Raw genomic sequence first — 22,594 nt, 5'->3', positions numbered from 1 at the left:
GGAACAGGCACATGAGAATCATGGTACGTATAAATTAACATAAATATAGGTCTGTGTAGTTTTCACAGCACAGCAATCATTACTCACCATCTACAGTCAGGGTCACATTGTTGCGCATTTCAGTGTAAACATCTCTTCCTGGTATTCTCCCTCTGCAGGAGTATATTCCACTGTGTGACTGATTAAGAGCTGGGATTGTGTGCTCATTTCCACTGTTGGAGAGCGTACTGTTCATAGAGGCTCCATCTCTGTACCACAGATAACTCCACTCAGTCTGAATTAACTTAATCTCACATTTGAGAGTCACTTTCTCAGTGGGGTAGAACTTCCTCCATGCAGGGTTCAGGGATAGCACAGCAGGCGGGAGAGCTGCCAGTACAGGACACAATGAAAACCAGCACTGTGACAACGAATTTCACCTCCTCAGGCTTGGACGCATATGCGTCCCAAACTGCAATACCCCTACATAACCAGCAGGAAAATCACTTGCGTCAAGTCTAGACTTTGCGTAGATATATGATCATTTCCAGGTCAAAGTAAGGTTTTATAAATAGCTACTTATATGTGGTTTTCTGCAAAAGTAATACTTAAGATCAAAATTGATCATAAGTCAGTTTTATAAATGAGTCCCCTGTTGCGTAAGTTACAAATGGGCTTCTTAGAACCTGCGTAAGCATGGTTTTTTATGCTCAGTATCTTTTATGAATCGAACGTAAGCACAGTAGTAGTCTTAAGACTAAGTTCAAGTATAAATCTAAGAACATTTTTTATAAATGAGGCCCCTGGTCTCTAAAGAAGAAATATTATCCCAGTGAAAACAAAGGATGTGAAATAGCTTCCTAAAACAAGTATTCAACATTAAATAACAGCATGCAAAAATATTCACAGACAGCCCATGGTTACTTATTGATTGGAAATTTCACAAAATTTACTTGCAGCACCAATTGCTGGTATTGATAAACGGAGAATGAATTCATGTTAGAGCAGTGTAGTTAGTTTCAAATTAGAATGGCATGTTATATCTTAATAAAATCTTGTGTTCTATATGTAAGCACAATGTACAATTAATAAGCTAAAACCTTCTGTTTGGTTCAACAGCCCTGTCTTTCCCATAAAATGTTCTTTATGGATAAAGCAGTATAAACAATATGCACATGAATAATACAATACAATACAATAAACTTTATTGTCCCCGTGGGGAAATTTTAATAAAAATACTTGCCTGCGGCTTGTACAAAGAAAACCAGGAAAACTAGTCCAACTGGAGGAAAAAGATGAAAATGAGGGTTATTCAGCAATAAAGCAAATCAGCAGCACAAATGTAGTGCACAGAAACACAAAAACAAGAGAGAAACAAAAGAAATTCCCAATGCCTCCTTGTGTCATTGATGTATAGAAGGGAACAGAGGGTAATATTTGTACGTAGGAGTGAGAGGCAGTGTTCAGCGTAGTTATTTTGATGGTAAAGCCTGAAAAGCACTTTGAAAGCACGGGGACCCTATAAACCTACACTTAGGGAGATAGCATACCATCCACTCCAGTTTGCCATGTTATTTTATTAGTACTTCATAAATATGTAACAGGTTGTGTTCAAAAAGAGAAAGAAATGTACTTTATGGCTAAATTATATTACTTGCACAGAACAGGACGATGTTCTTATTCACACAATGATACATGGTGACTCATTCACACCTAGAATGCATCATTCACAATGTTATTTTGATTCTGAGTGTAATTCCTTCTTGTTTTAATTCACCAATTAGAAAGACAAAATGAAAAACTCACCTGTTGTTGTGAACTCACACATGTTGAGCTTTCTCTTCCCTGCTCTTTCTCAAACAGGTACAGCCCTGCAATTCTGGCTGGTTTTGTTGGCGGATGAGTCTCATTCTTTTAATAGAGCCGTGGTCAGACACTTGTTTAAGCTACTTCTCAGGAACCAGGTTAAAAACAAACACTTCAAAAGTACTCACAGACACAAACCTGCACATTCACTCATGTATAGTGTATACCTTTCTGGAATTAGTATATTTATTTATGCATTTTTTTGTTTGCTTGTTTTCAATTATTTATTATATCGTGGTTATGATTGTAGCCTACAGCAATGTGACAACACAATGAGAGGAGAAAGTAATGAAGAACATGATCTACACACGAGATGAGCGTGCAGTTAGAGACAGGAAATGAGATACAAGGGAGAATACAGAGCAGTATAACACCTCCTGCATCACACCTTTTTTTCACAATAAAATGGCTACTGTCATTGAGCCCTTTTGACTACAGGCATAATCCTGGCTCTGCTGAAAGGTAACCCTTGGGAGCTTGTTTTCAAAAAGTCAGAATTGCTCTTAAAAAAATAATACATCAAAAAGTAATAGAAGCTCAAACACAGTGGAAGTATTTTCTCTCACCTGAAAGATTATTATTTTATTTTTTATTTTTTTGTGGAATGGATACAAATGCCAGGTGGGTTTAAAAATACAATGAAGCCACACCCACACCATTGGGCAAATCCTGGTTCAAAATTGAATACCACCAAAAATTTGCACTCTGCATTGTTTTTTTCCTCAGCTATGTCTAGCCAGGTTTCCAAAAAGTCCATTTGGAGACTCAAAAAGAACACTTGGTTACCAAATGATATTATGGGTGTTTATAGATGTAAAATACATTGTATACTATGTGCTAGTTGAAGACGTTTGCGGAAATTCTCACTTTCCCTGCCCCTGCCACTCTCCACCACCCTCCCCTTGCTCTCCCCTTGCTACCTCTGGCAGCAGCAGGTCTGGAAGACTGTAGAAAATATCTACATCAGCTATCTACTTTACTAATCCATTAACTAAACTCCATTGATCAAAGTTTTTTCTTTTCTTTCCCCAAATACCCCACCCCCATTAACATGTCAAACACGTACCACAATTTTACACCACATGTATCATTCAAAATCAGGGCTACTCCTTATGTATAAGAGTATCGAATATTACATTGCAGGCATTTAGAAAACGCTCGTATCCCGAGCAACTTACATTTTACATAGCATTTACATTGCATCCATTCATACAGCTGGATATACACATACTGAAGCAAAGCAGGTTAAGTACCTTGGTCAAGCGAACAAAGGCACTGTTCTACCTGGGAATTATGCCGCCCATATAATAATACATATATTGTGAGAATGTATTTAGATGCTCACCGATATAAATTTGAATCAAGTCCTTCACTGAACAAGTCCTCTTTTTTGGATGAAAAATTGCTGTGGATTTTGTTCACTGGATCCTTCTCGTGAAAAAGACACGGACTTTACCGTGATCTTGTCGTCCGTGGATTTCCAAAACGCACTGAAGGTGAGGAACCCCCAAGCCTTTTTTGGCGTCCCACATGTTAGAAGATAAGGGACCGTTTTCGCTGAATCTTTGCCACCGTAAAATGCGTTATAGAGATAGAACCGTGAGTTTTAACACTTTCAAAAGGTATGTCGTGTTACCAGGCTGCTTTAATTTAACCATAATGCAACTGAGCGAATGCAACCGAACCCACTCCACGCGGTTAAGGCAAAGGCTGTTTATGTACACATTTATCAGGCCCGTATACGACTGGCTGTACCAGAGCGCTTGGAATTATTGCGTTCTCTCTGCAGATAGCATAGTTTAGTGTCATAACGCACAAAACTTTGCTAAGTCCATTGTCACTGAACAGTTCCGTATGCCGTTTATGGTCGCCGGTCGGGGCTCAGCTCTCCATCACACCACACCACCCACTTCCCGTTTCACACCAGCAAACACCGCCCCCTGCTGACGCTACAGCGCTCTGGACATTGCCGGAACGCCTCAGCACAGCTGCGTGCGCACGCAGGCAGACACCCAGCCGCACCAGACGAGTGAAACAAGCCGCGCGTGCCGCGGTTTTGTACAAGACGCCGGCTATCTTTAAAAAGGCAGCTCGCCTCGCAACCGAGAGGTATTCCACGGTAACTAGACGACATGGCTAGAAACTGGGGAAAAAGCAAAGTCCCACACGCACTCGGACGATTGCTGGAGACTCTTCCTGCCTTGTCGAAATGTTCTACCAGTAAATTTATAGTAATTTCTGTTACCATATCGGGAAAATACTTCCGCGAGTAAATTGCGCTACTTTAGTAACTCGATAGGGAAGACGAAATGTCAGAAGCCCGTCTGTAGACGCGCTGCGGAAGCCATCACCTACAGCTGATTTCCCTGCTTTTGTTAAGCGCATTTTTTTCTTTGGCTTTTACTTTCGTTTTGACATCAACGCGTGGAGTGTCACGTGTGCGAGACGTAAGCTGTATCGTGGTTGCCTCTAGTAAAGCTAGAACTGGTGACTTTTTTGGGTCCTGTCTGGCTAACATTGAACTGCGGCATGAACCACAGAGGCTTCCATTTCACCTAACTGAAGTGAATTTTTCACTTATTGAAAGAAAAAAAACAGGGCCAATCCATAGCATGTGGGCACAATAAAATATGTTTGTTGTCTTTCATATCTGAAATAGTGACCCCTGCTTTGCTCAAGTTCATTTTTGGCTATTAAAATCTTTCCTCTTAAGAGCATTAAAAAGCTTTCAACAGGTAATATGATCTTCCCAGTATATTTTCACATTAATAAAACAATGTTTTGATGTACAATATGTAGTTCCTCAATGTAAAGTTGAATTATAAATGTATATTTTCTGTAACCAAGTCTATCAATATCGACGAAATACAAGCATGTATAGGTTTGTCAATTCGATTAAATAAGTCCAATCAAGTTTAAAATAGCAGTATTTTCTGTTCTAGACCAGTGGCGCCACCTAATGTTTTCTGAAGGAAATACAGCTTTGAGTGATGCATTTTGTATAGTATTGTGTGCTTCTACATAAAAAAATTATACTTGGCAATCATCAGTATTCCGAATGTTACCATTAGAATGCAGAGTAATTCACACCATTGAAAAACACATTACTTAGGTTTTTGACATGCTTTTTACATGTTTGGGCAAGAAAAACATCAGCAAGCTTTCTGTTACTTGCGGGTTGGAATCTTAATTCAATTTCTCCAGTCATTATGAAAGAATATAACACACATGGTGAAAATGAAAGAAAAAAATAATTAGGATGAAATCAAACTGAACATTTGAAGAATAAAGGTTAACATATCAAGGCTTGAATGCCTTATAATTTCACAGCTATGTCGTAAGTAGTAAAAAAAAAAAAAAAGCTCATGAAATGAAGCACATGCATGCAGTCTAAAGGTAAGCCATGTAGTCAGAGATCAGTGTTCTGGGTACACATACAGTACAGTCATCTCAGAAACCATGGGATGACATTTTCCTACATTACATGAAATCCTCACTCTTTCCTTTGCGATCACAGCCATCTGCACTGGTCCTAAGCGAGATGTTTTTCTCTTCACTGGTCAGCTAAAACAAATGAGAAATGGTCACAACTACAGATTCACAGAAGCAGTGTCACGAACAGAAATATGGCCAAAACAAATCAAAATACACCCAGGTAGAGTTAACAGTGCATCACAGTACCTTTGTTGTGAGATCTTCTGGATCCTCTTTTGGTGGGGGTACTATGAAAGCAAACACGAGATATGAGAATGTAATAGCTTTATTCAGTCTCCAGGGCTAGCACAGCCAGAATGATCATGAAATGGTTGATATCAGGACGGGGTCAGGATTTTAACCCTTGTCCTTGTGGTCGGAGTCTAGAGCTCTACCACTGGGCTAGACTCAAAGACTGATGAACCCAAAAGCAGAGAACAAAAAAACTGGATTCCAAAAAATATACACAAGAAAGTGCTCAGGCACAACAGTCTTTAGGTTCCAAAGAACACGATCCAAAAAACTTGTAAACAAGTTTCAAAATACAAAAAATTTCAAAATACAAAACACTCATAGATAATGAAACTAAACACAAGAGAGTTTTCAAGCACAGCAACAGTCCAACAAACGCAAGCACAAGGTAGCACTTACTCAAGGTAGACCAGACAAAGACTGAGCAAAGACAGCTACAAAACGGCAACTTAAATACACAGCGCAATTAAGACACAGGTGGAACATATTACCAAGACACTCTCAAAGACAGAAAAAAAAGGAAACCAAAAGTCTATAAGGGTGCCATCTTTTGGCCAAAAGAATGTATTACAGTCCAGATGCTGACAGTTAAATTCTAAAATTATTGCATGATAATTCATATAAATCTATGCGCAAAAAACATGATTCAAAATATAATTTACTTATTTATATTTTTATATATTTACTATTTAAATATCTACTATTTGTGTGTTTTAATAATGGCACAATAATTAATTTAATTTTTTTTGTAGCAGAAGTGAACTCGGAAATCAACACTATCAATAACATTAAAGAATTTAGCTTTATCTTATACTAGGCAGATTGAAAATAAACACTACATTTAATTTTGTTAATAGTTATGTAGAGCTTCAGAGAGCCACTGTACATTTGCCTCATCTTATACTGGACAGATGAAAAAAAATAAAAGAGTTGTAATTTATTTATGAAATTACCACAAAATGTCATCATAGTCTCCAGGGTAGGCACAGCCTGAGGACGAGCTGAAACACCAGAATGATTATGAAATGTTTTTTAGATGAATGAATCTACAATAAATGAAAATTCATCAAAATCCCTGCTTCTGTGCATGTGTTTTTTTTTTGTGTGCCATTTTTCTGCCCAATTTAGTCATATATACCAATTCCTCAGTCGATGCGCTATCCTCTGTCGGTCTCCTCCGATACATGTGGAGTCGGCAGCCGCTTCTTTTCACCTGACAGCGAGGAGTTTCACTGGGAGAGAGTAACGCGAGCAGAGGTTCATGCTATCTCCCCCAGATGCCCTCCCTGCTCGAGTCGCTAATGCAGCGCTCAGGACTCATTCCCTCACTGGCTTCCCACCCGCAAACACAGCGTCTAACCCAGCGAAAGTACCACTGCCGGGGATTGAACCCGGGTCTCTGAGGTGGTAGGCAAGTGCTTATACCGCTACTACCCTTGCTTCTGTGCATGTTTGACAACATACGCTGACATACGAGTGTGCATGTGCCTTAATAATGACACTGATTCATTTTAATCTAGTTTTAGCAAAGGAGAACTCTGAAATCAGCAACACAAGACATGACATTACAGTTGTTTGCTTTGTCAGCAGATGGTGAATTTGTGTACTAAATTCAATGTAGCTGACATTGTAATGATGATCAGCCGCAATTTCCTCTTTGTTTCAAGGTCTTTTCTTACAAATTTCTGAATGACTCTTTATGGATAAAGTACAGAACAATAAAATAAATAAGATGTGCATGAATAATGAAAATACTTGCCTGTCTCTTGTACAAAGACAGCCAGGACAACAAGGCCTACCGGGGGAAAAAAAGAACATTTTATTAGCTATTCAAGTTCAGAATCAGAATTGTATTTTATTGCCAAGTACGTTTGCACATACGAGGAATTTGTTTTGGTCAACACACCGAGGCAGCCATCTGCGGCACCAACTTATTAGATGAGAAATGAGAGAACAGGAGGAAGGAGGAGGAAAAAAACAGTCCTTTCAATGAAACGAGAGGGCACTCGTTTCATTGAAACGAAGAAAAACCTCAGCACATAGCAGCATCATAAAAACATTACAAACATTACAAACATTACAACAAAACTCGAAGACTTGCACATGTGGTAGGGGGTAGGGTGTCGGGGAGGGGAAGTGTCGCAGCACAGACACTGAGGGGAGCGCGCAGCCGCTCAGGCGCATCGCATCAACCCTCAGCAGACTGCACTGTAACGGGGGAGAGAGGGGGGGTGGGAGCCAAGAAGGCGTTGAGTAGGAGGTGGTGTGTGTGTTACGTATCTTCGTGTGCGTGTGTGTGTAAGTCCATGGACTTCATCTCCACCACAGTCTCAACATTGTCTCTGCTGTCTGATACCGATGACGAGGACACGGCCGTTGCCGTGGAGACGACCTCGAAGAGTCCTGATCCAGATTCAGTTATTCACCCTTAAAGCAAACCCAGTACATATGAAGGGCACAGAAATGTTGTGTAGACATTATCTCAACAGGAAAATTTGGAAAAAACTGAAAAAAAGAAAGTAGCTAGCTGATCTGAGCTCGGAGCTTGCACCTCATAGCTAGCTGATCTGAGCTCGGAGCTTGCACCTCGTAGCTAGCTGATCCAAGCTTGTGGTCAAAACGCCTTTCAGGGATGGCGAACGGCACCTAAAGGAGCCTTGGTGTGCTTGTGAACCGCAGCATGTTGAAACGCCAAGCAGGCATTCGCCCAGCCACGGACATCCTTCTTCAGGCCGTGCCACACAAACTTCTCGGACATTAATTTTTGCGACATGGGACAGGTTGTGCAAAGCATCGAAAACACGCCGCCGCCAAACCCCAGGGCACCGCTAGTCTCGCGACGCCAGTGGACACATCGCAAAGGAGCAGCAGGCACGAAGTACCGAAACTCGCATCCTGTAGCTGCAGGCCTGTGGTCGGCGTGCGTAACGCCTGCACTTCGGGGTCAGGCGCTGGGTCAGCAGCCATCTGAGCGTAATCTACACCTAAATGGACCGCGCCCGCCGTAGATCGTGAAAGACGGTCTGCCGCCACGTTGTCCTTTTCAGCGACGTGCTGAATGTCCGTGGCGAACTCCGAAATGAACGCTAACTGCCTTTGTTGACGGGCAAACCACGGCTCCGAAGCTTTAGCCATAGCTAGAGCCAAAGGCTTGTGGTCTACAAAGGCAGTGAATGTGTGGCCCTCGAGCAGGAAACGAAAGTGTCGCACAGCTAAATAAAGGCCGAGGAGCTCGCGATCAAATGTGCTATATTTGCGTTCAGCGGGGCGGAGCTGGCGGCTAAAAAAAAGTGAGCGGTTGCCCAAACCCCGTCCACCAGCGGTTCCTGCACCCCGCCAACCACCAGCTGTTCCTGCACCCCGCCAACCACGAAATCAACAAATCTTTCTCTCTTTTTGGGTGATTGTAAATCTTGAAAAGCACTTTCTACTCACAGGGACCCCATTTACCCTTACCTTGGGAGACAGCATACCTTCCACTCGCACTTCGTAAACACGTAACAGGTTGTGTTCAAAAAAAGGATGCAGATCTCATGTACACAATGGTACATCATGCAGTGACTCATTCACACCTAGAATGCATCATTCACAATGTTATTTTGATTCTGAGTGTGAAAAAACTCACCTATTGCTGTGGTGACCTCATACACGTTGAGCTTTCTCTCCCCTGCTCTTTCTCTAACAGGTATAACCCTGCAGCGCTGGCTGGTTTTGTTAGCGGATATGTTGCATTCTTTTAATACAGCTGTGGTCAGGCATTGGCTGGAAACATCAGTGTGGTTAAAGCTACGTCTCATAGACCACGCACAGAAAAAGTCCAAAACTATATACAGACACGAACCTGCATACACGCGTTATATCCAGCTATAAAACTAGATGCAAAGTAAGAAGTTGTGTAAGTCACTCTGCATAAGTGTTGGCTAAATACCTGTAATGTTAACAGCCTTTCTTGATAGTTCCCCTCCCACGTGTAATCTAGATTCTTTCAATGCTTTACATTGCTTTGGGGGTATAGTTTAATTTAATTTGTAGATTAACGTTACTTGTATTTTACTTAAAACATGAAAGTGAACAAGACGTCTCTGTCATCCACTGTTCTCGAGCTAGCTAATACATGTCACTAAGCAGGCGTTAATAACTTCATTCCCTTATGCAATATTGACACTATTGACATTCAAATTATATCAGAATGTTCAACGCATATGTTTAGAAAAAGTCACAAACGGGAAGCCATGTGCATTTCATGACGGCAGATTTGTTTATTTTCTTAAAAAGTTGTAACAGCTGACCGCTGTGGCATTTCTACTGCTTAACTACTGTGGTGTGGGGATGGCTGGTTTAAGCAGCCACACCTGCCCTGGGTCAAGCTAATTAGACCTGGCCAATTGGATAATTGGTGAAGAATTAGATAATTGGCCAGGCTAATTGGACCCAGGAACAGGAGTGGCTGCACCTGTGCGTAGTGAGGTAATCACTGCGCACAGGTTAAATCTGCCATCCCCACCCACACCAGGCAGCTTCCGTCATGACAGGGTTAACATCTGCTCATTTGGCTTTACCATCTTGCCAAACCCTCGTGGAATAAATGTGGACTGTTTTGAACATCTTCTCCCTGTGTCTCTGTGCTGGAGGGCCCCAAGGAAAGCCACTTCGGTGGCCTGTGGCAGGCGTGTTTGCCACAGTGGCGCCCAACGTGGGGCTCCTCCGGCACAGGAAAGAGGCACAGGAGGGCCGGCCAGGAAGCACACTGGAGGAGGGGCGGCTGAGGTGTTCCCGACAGGGCTTCGGGCGGATCCTCCGGGCCAGAAATGGGGAGCGGAAGATGACCAGGGAGGGGAAGGAGGCAATCCTCAGCTGGGATGCTGAGGAGCTGCACCTGGCCGAGGAGGCAGGTCAGCGACGGGCGGTGCACGAGAGGTGGTCGCGCCGTGAGCTGGACTTGGCCGGGAAGGCGGGTCAGCCACGGGCGGCGCACGAGCGGTGGCCGCGCCGTTTTGCTTCCTTTCTCGTCCGTTTGGTCGTTTTCAGTTCTTTGTTTTGGCCTGGTTGGTTTGCCCGGAGCCCATGAGGGGATAAGCCTGCAGCCGCCCGCCAGCAGAGCCGACTGGCGGCCACCACAGCCACGAGGGTTCCTGATCCCCCAGCACCACAAGGCCAGTCCACCAGCCCACCAGCCCAGCCACCCCACCACAGCCCCTGGAACAGCCCAAGCCGGTGACGCCCCCACCAGCCAGCAGAGCAGCCCAGGACTTCCCGTGCTCCAGGAGGGAGGAGGAAGAAGGGCTGCCTTGTCGTCCGAAGGAGGGTCACCGCATGTACTGGACTGTTCCGGGGCCACCCACCCTGACTTTTTTTTTTATTTTTGTAGCGTGTTTAGAGTGGGTTTTTATTTTTTATTTGTTGTCTTTTGCTTTGTTGGGAGTGCGGGGGTGGGGGGGTAGGCTTCGGCCCGTGATTCTCCCTGGCCTCAGTTTGGCGTTGGGGGTATGTGGTGTGGGGATGGCTGGTTTAAGCAGCCACACCTGCCCTGGGTCAAGCTAATTAGACCTGGCCAATTGGATAATTGGTGAAGAATTAGATAATTGGCCAGGCTAATTGGACCCAGGAACAGGAGTGGCTGCACCTGTGCGTAGTGAGGTAATCACTGCGCACAGGTTAAATCTGCCATCCCCACCCACACCAGGCAGCTTCCGTCATGACAGGGTTAACATCTGCTCATTTGGCTTTACCATCTTGCCAAACCCTCGTGGAATAAATGTGGACTGTTTTGAACATCTTCTCCCTGTGTCTCTGTGCTGGAGGGCCCCAAGGAAAGCCACTTCGGTGGCCTGTGGCAGGCGTGTTTGCCACAACTACTTTTTCAGTAACAGTTCAATCCTCAACTGCGAGCGCACAGCTCCCCGAGCCGCTCCCAGTTTCTTGATCCGAGCTCACACCTCGCACCTCAGAGTTTCGAGCTAGTCCACACCTCGCAGCTAGCTGATCCGAGCTCAGAGCTCGCACCTCGCAGCTTGAGTGCCAACTCCCACCTCTTCACTCTAGTGTTTCTTTTGCACCTCTACATCGTGAACCAATGCACTTGTTGTACGTCGGTCTGGATAAGAGCGTCTGCTAAATGCCTGTAATGTAATGTAATGTAATGCAGATGGTAGTGCAGGGTTTAAATGAAGGAGGCAAGCCGTTTGGTTATCAGGTACTGACAAAATGACAAAAACTGCTTCAACAGCACAAACTGAATGCACGTCTCTCGCCCCTTTCCTAGCTCAACGAGACCAGCTGAATCAATGAATGAACTCACGACACCTCTCTGGTGCGTCTCCTAAAAGCGTCCAGGCGCTACAAGAAATTCTGACTGACAGTCCTAGTGATCTCCACACAAGCCCCCCCCAGAATTCACTGTGGCAGAAAAACTCAACCGCTTAGGGGTCCGGATGACGCGGCCAAACCTTCCCAGTCTCTTGCCCGCAGACGAGGGCCTGACCGGAACACTGGAGGGGTCAAGACCCATATCAGATTCAGTGTTAGGGCGATTGCCAGGGTCAGGGTCAGGGTCTGAGTCGGGGGCAGGATTTCTCGACTTGAGAGCGGGAGGGCGACCTCTGCACGGGGGACAAGCGACCTCTACAGGCGAATCCAGGTCAACGTGAGCCAGCTTCAAGCGGTCTACTGTAACACGGTCAGACCTACCACCAATGTCCAAAACGAGTCCCCAGACTCCAAAACTCGAAACGGCCCATCGTGAGGGGGTTGCAAAGGGCTACGATGCATTTCACGACGCACAAACACGAAACGCGCATCACGCAACCCTGGGAGAATGTGGGAGCGCGGCAAACTGTGATGCGTCGTGGGCACTGGGGCAAATGACTCCGCGCTGTCCCGCAGAACCGAGCGCTGGCGCGTGGCTGACCAAGGGACCCAACAGTTGGGTAGGAACTCCCCTGGGACGCGCAAAGTTCTGCAGATGATGCCATCAGATCAGCCTTAGGGGCCGTCCTAAGACCAAGTAGGACCCACGGAAGCCTATCAAACCAAGCATCCCCTTGGAGCGCAGCGCGGAGGAACACCTTCAATGAGCGATGAACACGCTCTCACATTCCGTTAGCCTGAGGGTGACAAGCCGTGGTCCAATCCAACGTGACCCCCAACTGGCGAGCGATCAACTCTGATGTGAACTGAGCCACGAAGACCCACGAACCGACGAAAGCTCGAGCAACCTCAGCAGTGGTGGAAGATGTCAGCAGTATTATCTCCGGCCAACGTGTGGTCCTGTCTACGTGAGTCAGATCCAATCAAATCCCCGTTCGCTACCAAAAACTGAAGGCACTAGCCAATCAGGGAGCGCATCGCTACCAAGAATTGAAAGACTTGGCCAATCAGGGCGCGTATGTCTACCAAGAGTTTACCTAGAATTAACCAATCGCTTTCTGGAGTCTCTGGGGCAGAGATCATAAAGCGCTAGCCAGCGCTATGCTACCACCATCAACACAACGCACACAGCACTCATACGCCGGTATATGCACTTATTTTAGATAGCTACCTCTACAGCATTTCCAGTAATACAGGAGTATGCAGCTGAAATCCTCTATGAAAAGCAACCTCACAGCGATCTTATCTACGATCAGTAGGTAATGTTGTGCTTCACTTCGGGGTGTTTATTCCGCTGGAAAAGAGAGAGAGCCAACTTTTTAATTTTTTTTTAGGTCTACGACGGCAATCGCGACCACGACATTTATTTTGCCTTTTTTGTATAGCTATGTCTGTGGATAAAATAGCTTTTATTATTATTATTATTATTTATTGGTAAAAACATTTGCTTCATATCCAGGGAGGTAGCCAACTACTTGAAAGTTAGATTACATGTGTAGCTGTTTACTAATACGATTGCATTTCAGGCTGGAAAATAACCTGTTAAACCAGAGAAATTGCTGAGTTGTCGTAGAATCTTTCTCGCAACACAATGTATCAAGGCTGGCAGCGTTGGCATAGCAAACAACGCTGTAACGAAACGTTAACTATGTCACAATGGCTATAGCAGCTGTTTTAGAATGTCATTGCGTCACCTGGACCCTTTTTACAGCCCGGACATAAATTGATGTGGCAGCTGTCACACGACAGCGCCATCTATTGGTTGCTGAAGGAAACATAGACGTTCCAGAGTTTCGGAGCTATAACCTCAAAAGCACAGTCTCCTATTGTTTTGAGCCTGGAGCAAGGTACAACCAACAAACCCTGATCAGAGGACCTTAGATTCCTACCGGGCTTATATGGCTGCAGTAGCTCTTTAAATGTAGACAGGTGCTTGGTCATGCAAGGCTCTGCAAACAATTACAAGAATCTTGAAATGGATTCTGAATTTGATGGGAAGCCAGTGTAGAGATCATAGGTGATCATCAGTATTCTGAATATTCCTACTAGAATGCAGAGTAATTTACACCATTAAAAAACACATCGATTAAGCTTGACAAGAACTTTTACATGTATTGGGTAAGTAAAACATCAGCAAGATTTCAGTTACCTGGGGGTTAAAATTTAGATTAAATTTCTCCTGTCATTATGTAAAGAATATCACACATATGGCTAAAATTTAAGAAAAAATAAAAATTAGGATACAATCAAACTATGTATGTCGTAAGATATAAATAAAAAAAGCACAAATAAAAGCTTTTAAGCTGAAATAAAATCAAGCACATGTCCCCAACATAAAGGTAAGCCGTGTACTCTGGGATCAGTGCTTTGGATACACCTACAGTGATACATCTTTTATTTATTGTATGAAAATGACATTTTCCTTCATTACATAAAATCCTAATTCTTTCCTTTGCAATCACAGCCATCTACGCTGGTCCTGAGCGAGATGATTTTCCTCTTCACTGGCCAGCTAAAACAAATGAGAAATAGTCACAACTACAGATTCACAGAAGCAATATCACAAACAGAAATATGGGCAAACCAAATCATCAAAATACAGCCAAGCCGAGTTTACAGTGCATCGCAGTACCTTTGAATGATGTGAGATCTTCTGGATTCTGTTTTGGTGGGAGTACTATGAAAGCAAACAAGAGATGTGAAAAAGGATTAATGAATATACATGTTGACATAAGTGTCAGTCATTATGGAAGCAAACTCGTTGAACTGGCATATATCAAAATGTAACAATGTATTCAGGCAACCAAGTCACATAGTCATGCATCTACAGATAATGATTATGCATTACATTTTTTTACATACATTATGAATTAGCATCAATTAAAAATAAAATGAAAACAAAGGAAGAATTGGATAAAGATAGTACCTTCAGTCTTCTTTTCCGGAATAGAAAAAAGTACAATGCTCCAAGCAGCTACAAATACAATATAAATATAATTAATTCAATAACAAAAGATTCTGAGAAGAAGGCACTAAATTACAGAATGAATGGTCAATTCACTGGTATGCTGTAAAAATGAATTTAATTCAGTAAAACCTTTTATCAAAAAAACACATGAAATCCATATTTATTTTATAATTTTGTACTCAAAGGTGAATGAGGGATAATGCCTTTTGTCATTGTTGGATTTTCTTCCCAAACAGAAAACAATATCTATGCTCAGAAGGATTTGTGGTATCAGAATCTGAAGTAAAAGTTAATTATGAAAAGACCTTTTTTTTAATAAAATGGTCTAACAATACATCATAAATTATGAAATACCATTTGCGTCAGTGGATTGTTCTTCATTACTGACATGTTCACGGTCCCCACACAGGTTTTCTGAAATACACATTGTAAGGCAGAGAAAAAGTAACATAGCATAACAGGCCATTCAGCCCAACAGTGTTCGCCATTTTCCTACCACTAAAGTGTACTTGGTGTACTTACCTACAAACAAGATGGCATCTAGCACCATATCAAACCTGGCCTTGAGAACCCCCAGAGTTTCTGCCACTACTACATGACACAGCAAGCTATTCCACGCAGTGACTATTTACTGCCTGTGTGGAAAAAATACTTTTTAATGTCTGTGCAGAAGTTGGCTTTTGCTAATGTTCATTTATACCCCCTTGTTGACCAATGTGGAACAGTGAACAGAGCAGCAGTGTAGTACAATGGGGAAGGAACTCCACTTGTAAACTTGCAGGTTTGATTCCAAAGTACCACACTGCCAAAGGTACCCTTGAGCAACGCACTTAACCTGGATTGCTTTAGTATGGAATCCAGCTGTATAAATGGGTACTATGTTAAAATGCAGAAGTTCTGTACGTTGCTGTGGCAAATGCCTGTAATGTAAAAGAAACGCAATGAGCTGGTAGCACAAATCACACTCACCCAACTTCCTTTTCATTCTCAGGCAAACACCGCCCAAGACTGTGAGGATGAGTCCGAGCAAGAGTGAGCTGGCCACAGAAACCAGAACTTTCCGCTTTAGGACTGACAGACAAGGGAACGCAAAACAAAGGGAGGGACCCAAAATCATGCAACTCATTATAAATGACCAGTATTATGACCTGTAATGGCTGAACTACATTGGCTGCATTAGCTGCATGGATTGGCTTCTTCTTATCCTTAAGCTCAAAATACCACGGTGCACAGTGGAGTCTATTGCAAACAAGATAGCGTGACTTCCTTTCACACGCTGTGCTCACCACGAGCGCTTGACGGGTGGTGGAGGAGGAAGCGGTCTTGGGTGAGGCACATTTCATTAATAGCCTGACAAAAGGAGTGGAACTCACCAATGTTGTTTTCTCTAAATCCTTCGCTGATCTCTGTGTAAGACGGTTGGCCTGTTCGGTTTCCTCTGCATTTATATTCACTGCTGTAAGAGTCGTTTCCAGCGGTGAGTGTGAGTCTGTCCCCGCTGGGGTCCAGTGGAAGATGCCGTCCGTCTCTGTACCACGTGTAGTTCCACTCAGCAGAGCTCCCCTCAACCTGACACCTCAGAGTCAGACTGTCTGACCTGAAGATCTCTGTCCACGCAGTCTCCAGAGTCAGCACAGCCTGAGGACGAGCTGAAACGCCACAATGATTAGGAAATGGTTGATTAGAGCATCGTGCACAACTATAAATTATAATACATCAAAACGCCATGCCCAACACATGATTCAAAATATCACTTATTTTGTGCATGTATGTTTGCACTTTGATGTCGCTGTTTGCCCGGTGACACTGTCATGTTTAAACAGGCAAGGGCTTTCCCCCAAAGTGTAGGGGAAGCACAGAATAGTCTAGAATGTGATTGTATTCTGTAGAATTAAAATTAACCTTCACTAGAACTAAGGGGCCTAGCCCAAACAATGAAGAACATCCCCAGACCAAAGAGTGTCCAGGTACTTTTGGTCATACACCACATAGAACATTTCAGACTTATTTGCATTATCATATACTAGACTGAGAAATAAAACAGTAAAATGTATTTCTTATGTTACCAGTTATGCTGAGCTGGAGACCATATAATAAACCATATAATAAAGTTATTTGTTATGTAACAGATGATTGCTCACCCAGCAATCACCCAGACCATACAATACAATACAATACAATAAGCTCTTGTATAGCGCTCTTCATGTGTACATCCCTGGGTGCTTTACAAGAAAAATAAAATATATAAATAAATAAATAACTAACCTAAGAAGTCAAAACTAAGAGGAATAGGCACATGAGAATCATGGTACGTATAAATTAACATAAATATAGGTCTGTGTAGTTTTCACAGCACATCAACATTACTCACCATCTACAGTCAGGGTCACATCTTTGCTCATTTCAGTGTAAACAGCTCTTCCTGGTATTGCTCCTCTGCAGGAGTATCTTCCTCTGTGTGACTGATCTAGAGCTGGGATTGTGTACTCATTTCCTCTGGAGAGCACACTGTTCATAGAGGCTCCATCTTTGTACCACAGATAACTCCACCCAGTCTGACGGGTCTGAATCTCACATTTGAGAGTCACTTTCTCAGTGGGGTAGAACTTCCTCCGTGCAGGGTTCAGGGTTAGCGCAGCAGGAGGTCGAGCTGCCAGTACAGGACACAATCAAAACCAGCACTGGGACAAAGAATTTCAGCAGTTCAGAAGAATTCAGTTAATATGTGTGCATTTACTGATAAAAAATGCCAAATACAAACTTTCTTTTTTCAATTTCTATCTACAATAACACAAAAATAGGACTTTAACTTAAAAATAGTCTTAGACATGACATTTCTTAAAATTTTCTTAATTTGGCTTTAATTACAATTAAATGAATTATTGGAAGTCTATCTAATCATTGTGCAGTCAGAGGTGGAGGGGTGGGAGAGAAGTGCCTATTTTACTTGCCTGGAATGCATGGAAAATAGGCATTAAGTCGCAAGAAATATTGCGAAAAGTAGTTAAACTTAAATGTGCGAGGTCAAGTAAACATTGAGGAAAAAAGGTTATTCCCAGTCAGGAATTGCAAAGCAGCTTTAAGATTTCCAGGTGCAGTTTTCAGTACACACTCAGAAGGCAGAAGACAAATATCTTGTGCTGTGTAGCAAGAGAAACTGTCATAAAACTACACCACAGCTACAGGAAGAACTCAATGCTACTAAAGAGAAACCAGTTCACCTGATTACAGTGAAATGGCAACTACGATCATACAAAAAAGCATGCAAAAATGTTCAGACAGCAAATGTTTATGCATTTGTGCTTGTATGCAAGTACAATGAAAATATTATTTATATTGGTTTTGTTTGTGTGTGTCTGTGTGCGTAGACATGCATGTGCTCATGTGCGTTTGTAAGCATGTACAGTAATGGCACTACGATTCATTTTATTTTAGTTGTACCAGGTGAAGGTGAACTGTGAAAGTAACATTATAATATCATTACATAATAATTAGCGGTATAAAATACTAGACCGATAAAAAGCAGTAAATTGTATTTCTTATGTTACCAGTTATGCTGAGCTGGAGAGAGTCACTGTACAGTGTGTAGACAGTGGGGCTCCCTCTCCCTGCTCGGCACCAGTACTCTCCACCATGTGAAACTGCAGCAGAGTGGATGGTGTAACTGGACCCGTCAGTGCTGCTGGAGTCAGTGCTGGTCAGTGTTTCTTCCAGTGTATCTTTGTACCAGATATACTCCCAGCCAGCAGGATCTGTGCCAGCCCTACAGCTCAGAGTCACTGTATCTCCTGTGAAGATCTCTCCGCTGGGGGGGTCCAGAGTCAGCAAGGGTTTGGGGGCCTCCCCTACAAAACAGGTATAATTTCACCCGCAGGAAAAACACTAGAAAACCAGAGTAACATTAAGACACTTACTATTATAAACAGGGCTGCACAAACCATAACTCACCATATAATAAAGTTACTTGTTTGGCAACAGATGATTCACATTCACCCAGACCATACAATACAATACAATACAATGAGCTCTTAATAGCGCTCTACATGCGTACATCCCAGGGTGCTTTACAAAAAATAAAATAAAAAAATAACCACCCTAAGAAGTCAAAACGAAGAGGAATAGGCACATGAGAATCATGGTACATATAAATTAACATAAATATAGGTCTGTGTAGTTTTCACAGCACAGTAACATTACTCACCATCTACAGTCAGGGTCACATCATTGCTCATTTCAGTGTAAACATCTCTTCCTGGTATTCTCCCTCCGCAGGAGTATATTCCACTGTGAGACTGATCTAGAGCCGGGATTGTGTGCTCATTTCCACTGCTGGAGAGCGCACTGTTCATAGAGGCTCCATCTCTGTACCACAGATAACTCCACTCAGTCTGACGGGACTGAATCTCACATTTGAGAGTCACTTTCTCAGTGGGGTAGAACTTCCTCCATGCAGGGTTCAGGGTTAGCACAGGAGATTGTAGAGCTGCCAGTACAGGACACAATCAAACCCAGCACAGGGACAAAGAACTTCACTTCCTCAGAATTTTTTTTTTCTTCTTTTCAGCAGGCATTCAGGAATCTTCTGGGACATGTATTAATAAATCAGTGAATATTTCTTAGGCAATATAAATTTACATTTTCCATTGTAAAATTTCAATTGTGCAAAGTGCCCTGGTCAACAGAATCCACTAAGTGTCAAAATATGAACACCATTAGTTATAATGAAGCTCCATCTGTCTCTGTGCCAATTTTACAGTCACAAGAGCGTAATAAGGCATGCTAAATACAGTGAAGTAACAAGAAGAACTACATGTGCATATTCCAGATTATTAAGAAAGATATGGACTACAAACCAATTTATTATTGCCCTTAACTTACAAATGCATTGCTGCAAATGCTGGCTTTTAGGCACAATCAAAAATTGGTAAGTAAACTTTGATCATTTCGGACAGTGTAAAAGTGTGTTTATTAAAAAAAAAAAGGAAAACCTTCATTTAATTGTTAGTCAAAATTAAGTTTGAGTGAAGACTGAATCTAGGGCAGCGTGTGCCTTCAATATTCCCTTTATTTCACATAAAATGCACTTCATGGATAAAGCAGTATGAATAAGATGCACGTGAATAATAAAAATACTTGCCTGCCTCTTGTACAAAGAACATCAGGACAACCAGTCCAACTGGAGGGAATAAAATGAAAATTAGGGGTTTTTTAACCAATAAAGCAAATCAGCAGCACAAATGCAGTGCACAGAAACAAAAACAGGAGAGAAACAAAAGAAATGCCCAAAGCCTCCTTGTGTCCTTGATGTATAGAAGGGAACAGAGGGTAATATTTGTAAGTAGGAGTGAGAGGCAGTGTTCAGTGTAGTTATTTCAATGGTAAACCCTGAAAAGCACTTTGTATGCACGGGGACCCTATAAACCCACACTTAGGGAGATGGCAAACTGGAGTGGATGGTATGCTATGTTATTTTATTAGTACTTCATAAACATGTAACAGGTTGTGTTCAAAAAATGAAAAAGAAATGTACTTTCTGGCTAAATTATATTAATTCTGCACAACAGGACGATGTTCTTATTCACACAGTGATACATGGTGACTCATTCACACCTAGAATGCATCATTCACAATGTTATTCTGATTCTGAGTGTAATTCCTTCTTGTTTTAATTCACTATAAGAAAGACAGAATGAAAAACTCACCTATTGCTGTGGTGAACTCGTACATGTTGACCTTTCTCTCCCCTGCTCTTTCTCAAACAGGTACAGCCCTGCAGCGCTGGATGGTTTTGTTGGTGGATGTGTCTCATTCTTTAAATACAGCTGTGGTCAGACACTGGTGTGGTGAAAGCTACTCCTCATGAACCACGTAAAAAAAAAATTAAAAAAACACTTCTAACTCACAGACACAAACCTGCACATCCCCACATTTAAAGTGTATACCTTTCTGGAATTAGTAAATTTATTTATGCATTTATTTGTTTGCTTGTTTTCAATTATTTATTATATTATGGTTATGATCGTAGCCTACAGCAATGTGACTACACAATGAGAGGAGAAAGTAATGAAGACCATGATCTGCACACGAGATGAGCGTGCAGTTAGAGGCAGGAAATGAGATACAAGGGAGAATACAGAGCAGTATAACACCTCCTGCATCACACCTTTTTTATCACAAGTCTGAAAATGACATGCCCACAATAAAATGGCTACTACTTGAGCCCTTTTGACTACAGGCATAATCCTGGCTCTGCTGAAAGGTAACCCTTGGGAGCTTGTTTTCAAAGAGTCAGAATTGCTCTTAAAAAAATAATAAATCAAAAAGTAATAGAAGCTCAAACACAGTGGAAGTTTTTTCTCTCACCTGAAAGATTATTTCATTTTTTATTTTTTTGTGGAATGGATACAAATGCCAGGTGGGTTTAAAAATACAATGAAGCACCCACAGCCACACCATTGGGCAAATCCTGGTTCAAAATTGAATACCACCAAAAATTTGCACTCTGCATTGTTTTTTTCCTCAGCTATGTCTAGCCAGGTTTCCAAAAAGTCAATTTGGAGACTCAAAAAGGACACTTGGTTACAAATGATATTATGGGTGTTTATAGATGTAAAATACATTGTATACTATGTGCTAGTTGAAGACGTTTGCGGAAATTCTCACTTTCCCTGCGCCTGCCACTTTCCACCACCCTCCCCTTGCTCTCCCCTTGCTACCTCTGGCAGCAGCAGGTCTGGAAGACTGTAGAAAATATCTACATCAGCTATCAAGTTTACTAATCCATTAACTGAAGTCCATTGATCAAAGTTTTTTCTTTTCTTTCCCCAAATACCCCACCCCCATTAACATGTCAAACACGTACCACAATTTTACACCACATGTATCATTCAAAATCAGGGCTACTCCTCATGTATAAGAGTACCGAATATTACATTGCAGGCATTTAGAAAACGCTCGTATCCCGAGCAACTTACATTTTACATAGCATTTACATTGCATCCATTCATACAGCTGGATATACACATACTGAAGCAAAGCAGGTTAAGTACCTTGGTCAAGCGAACAAAGGCACTGTTCTACCTGGGAATTATGCCGCCCATATAATAATACATATATTGTGAGAATGTATTTAGATGCTCACCGATATAAATTTGAATCAAGTCCTTCACTGAACAAGTCCTCTTTTTTGGATGAAAAATTGCTGTGGATTTTGTTCAGTGGATCCTTCTCGTGAAAAAGACACCGACTGTACCATGATCTTGTCGTCCGTGGATTTCCAAAACGCACTGAAGGTGAGGAACCCCCAAGCCTTTTTTGGCGTCCCACATGTTAGAAGATAAGGGACCGTTTTCGCCAAGTCTTTGCCACCGTAAAATGGGTTATAGAGATAGAACCGTGAGTTTTAACACTTTCAAACGGTATGTCGTGTTACCAGGCTGCTTTAATTTAACAATAATGCAACTGAACGAATGCAACTGAACCCATTCCACGCGGTTAAGGCAAAGGCTGTTTATGTACACATTTACCAGGCCCGTATACGACTGGCTGTACCAGAGCACTTGTAATTATTGCGTTCTCTCTGCAGATAGCATAGTTTAGTGTCATAACGCACAAAACCTTTTAAGTCCATTGTCAATGAATAGTTCCGTATGCCGTTTATGGTCGTCGGTCGGGGCTCAGCTCTCCATC

General features: G+C 42.4%; 1 protein-coding gene and 1 long non-coding RNA gene across 5 annotated transcripts; both read right to left on the bottom strand.

Moving 5' to 3' along the window:
• Positions 1-1,222: 1,222 nt before the first annotated feature.
• Positions 1,223-3,839, bottom strand: LOC135247235 (uncharacterized). The gene is made up of 3 exons (XR_010328150.1): positions 3,302-3,839; positions 1,786-2,790; positions 1,223-1,261 (listed from the first exon to the last, which is right to left on the bottom strand). It is a non-coding gene; the product is annotated as an uncharacterized LOC135247235 (long non-coding RNA).
• A 456-nt stretch (positions 3,840-4,295) lies between these two features.
• LOC135247234 (Fc receptor-like protein 5) lies at positions 4,296-22,508 on the bottom strand. Of its 4 annotated transcripts, none has more exons than XM_064320544.1 (12): positions 22,047-22,508; positions 20,608-20,755; positions 20,043-20,081; positions 19,107-19,388; positions 18,454-18,750; positions 17,277-17,555; positions 16,279-16,554; positions 15,875-15,976; positions 15,260-15,319; positions 14,864-14,911; positions 14,570-14,614; positions 4,296-5,409 (listed from the first exon to the last, which is right to left on the bottom strand). In XM_064320544.1, exons 2-12 carry the CDS (start codon positions 20,630-20,632, stop codon positions 5,399-5,401), a joined length of 1,464 nt encoding a protein of 487 aa, XP_064176614.1. In that variant the 5' UTR covers positions 20,633-20,755; positions 22,047-22,508; the 3' UTR covers positions 4,296-5,398. The 4 variants fall into 4 exon arrangements, with proteins under 4 accessions (XP_064176614.1, XP_064176616.1, XP_064176613.1 ...); XM_064320543.1 differs by lacking the exon at positions 4,296-5,409 and adding an exon at positions 14,077-14,449; XM_064320546.1 differs by lacking the exon at positions 14,864-14,911.
• Between the last annotated feature and the right edge of the window lie 86 nt (positions 22,509-22,594).

The sequence above is a fragment of the Anguilla rostrata genome, unplaced genomic scaffold (genome assembly GCF_018555375.3).
Source record: "Anguilla rostrata isolate EN2019 unplaced genomic scaffold, ASM1855537v3 scaf1166, whole genome shotgun sequence".
Taxonomy (NCBI): Eukaryota; Metazoa; Chordata; class Actinopteri; order Anguilliformes; family Anguillidae; genus Anguilla; species Anguilla rostrata.
Note: the sequence above shows the minus strand (reverse complement) of the source record. Positions and strands in the feature narration are given on the sequence as shown.

Excerpts from the sequence above, each read along its gene's own strand:
- LOC135247234 (XM_064320544.1), bottom strand. The coding sequence starts at position 20,632 with ATGTACGAGTTCACCACAGCAATAG. Across the intron at positions 20,082-20,607 it reads CGAGTTCACCACAGCAATAG|TTGGACTGGTTGTCCTGATG; the intron begins GTGAGTTTTTCA and ends TATTCCCTCCAG. Across the intron at positions 17,556-18,453 it reads TCTCCAGCTCAGCATAACTG|CTCGACCTCCTGCTGCGCTA; the intron begins GTAACATAAGAA and ends CTGTACTGGCAG.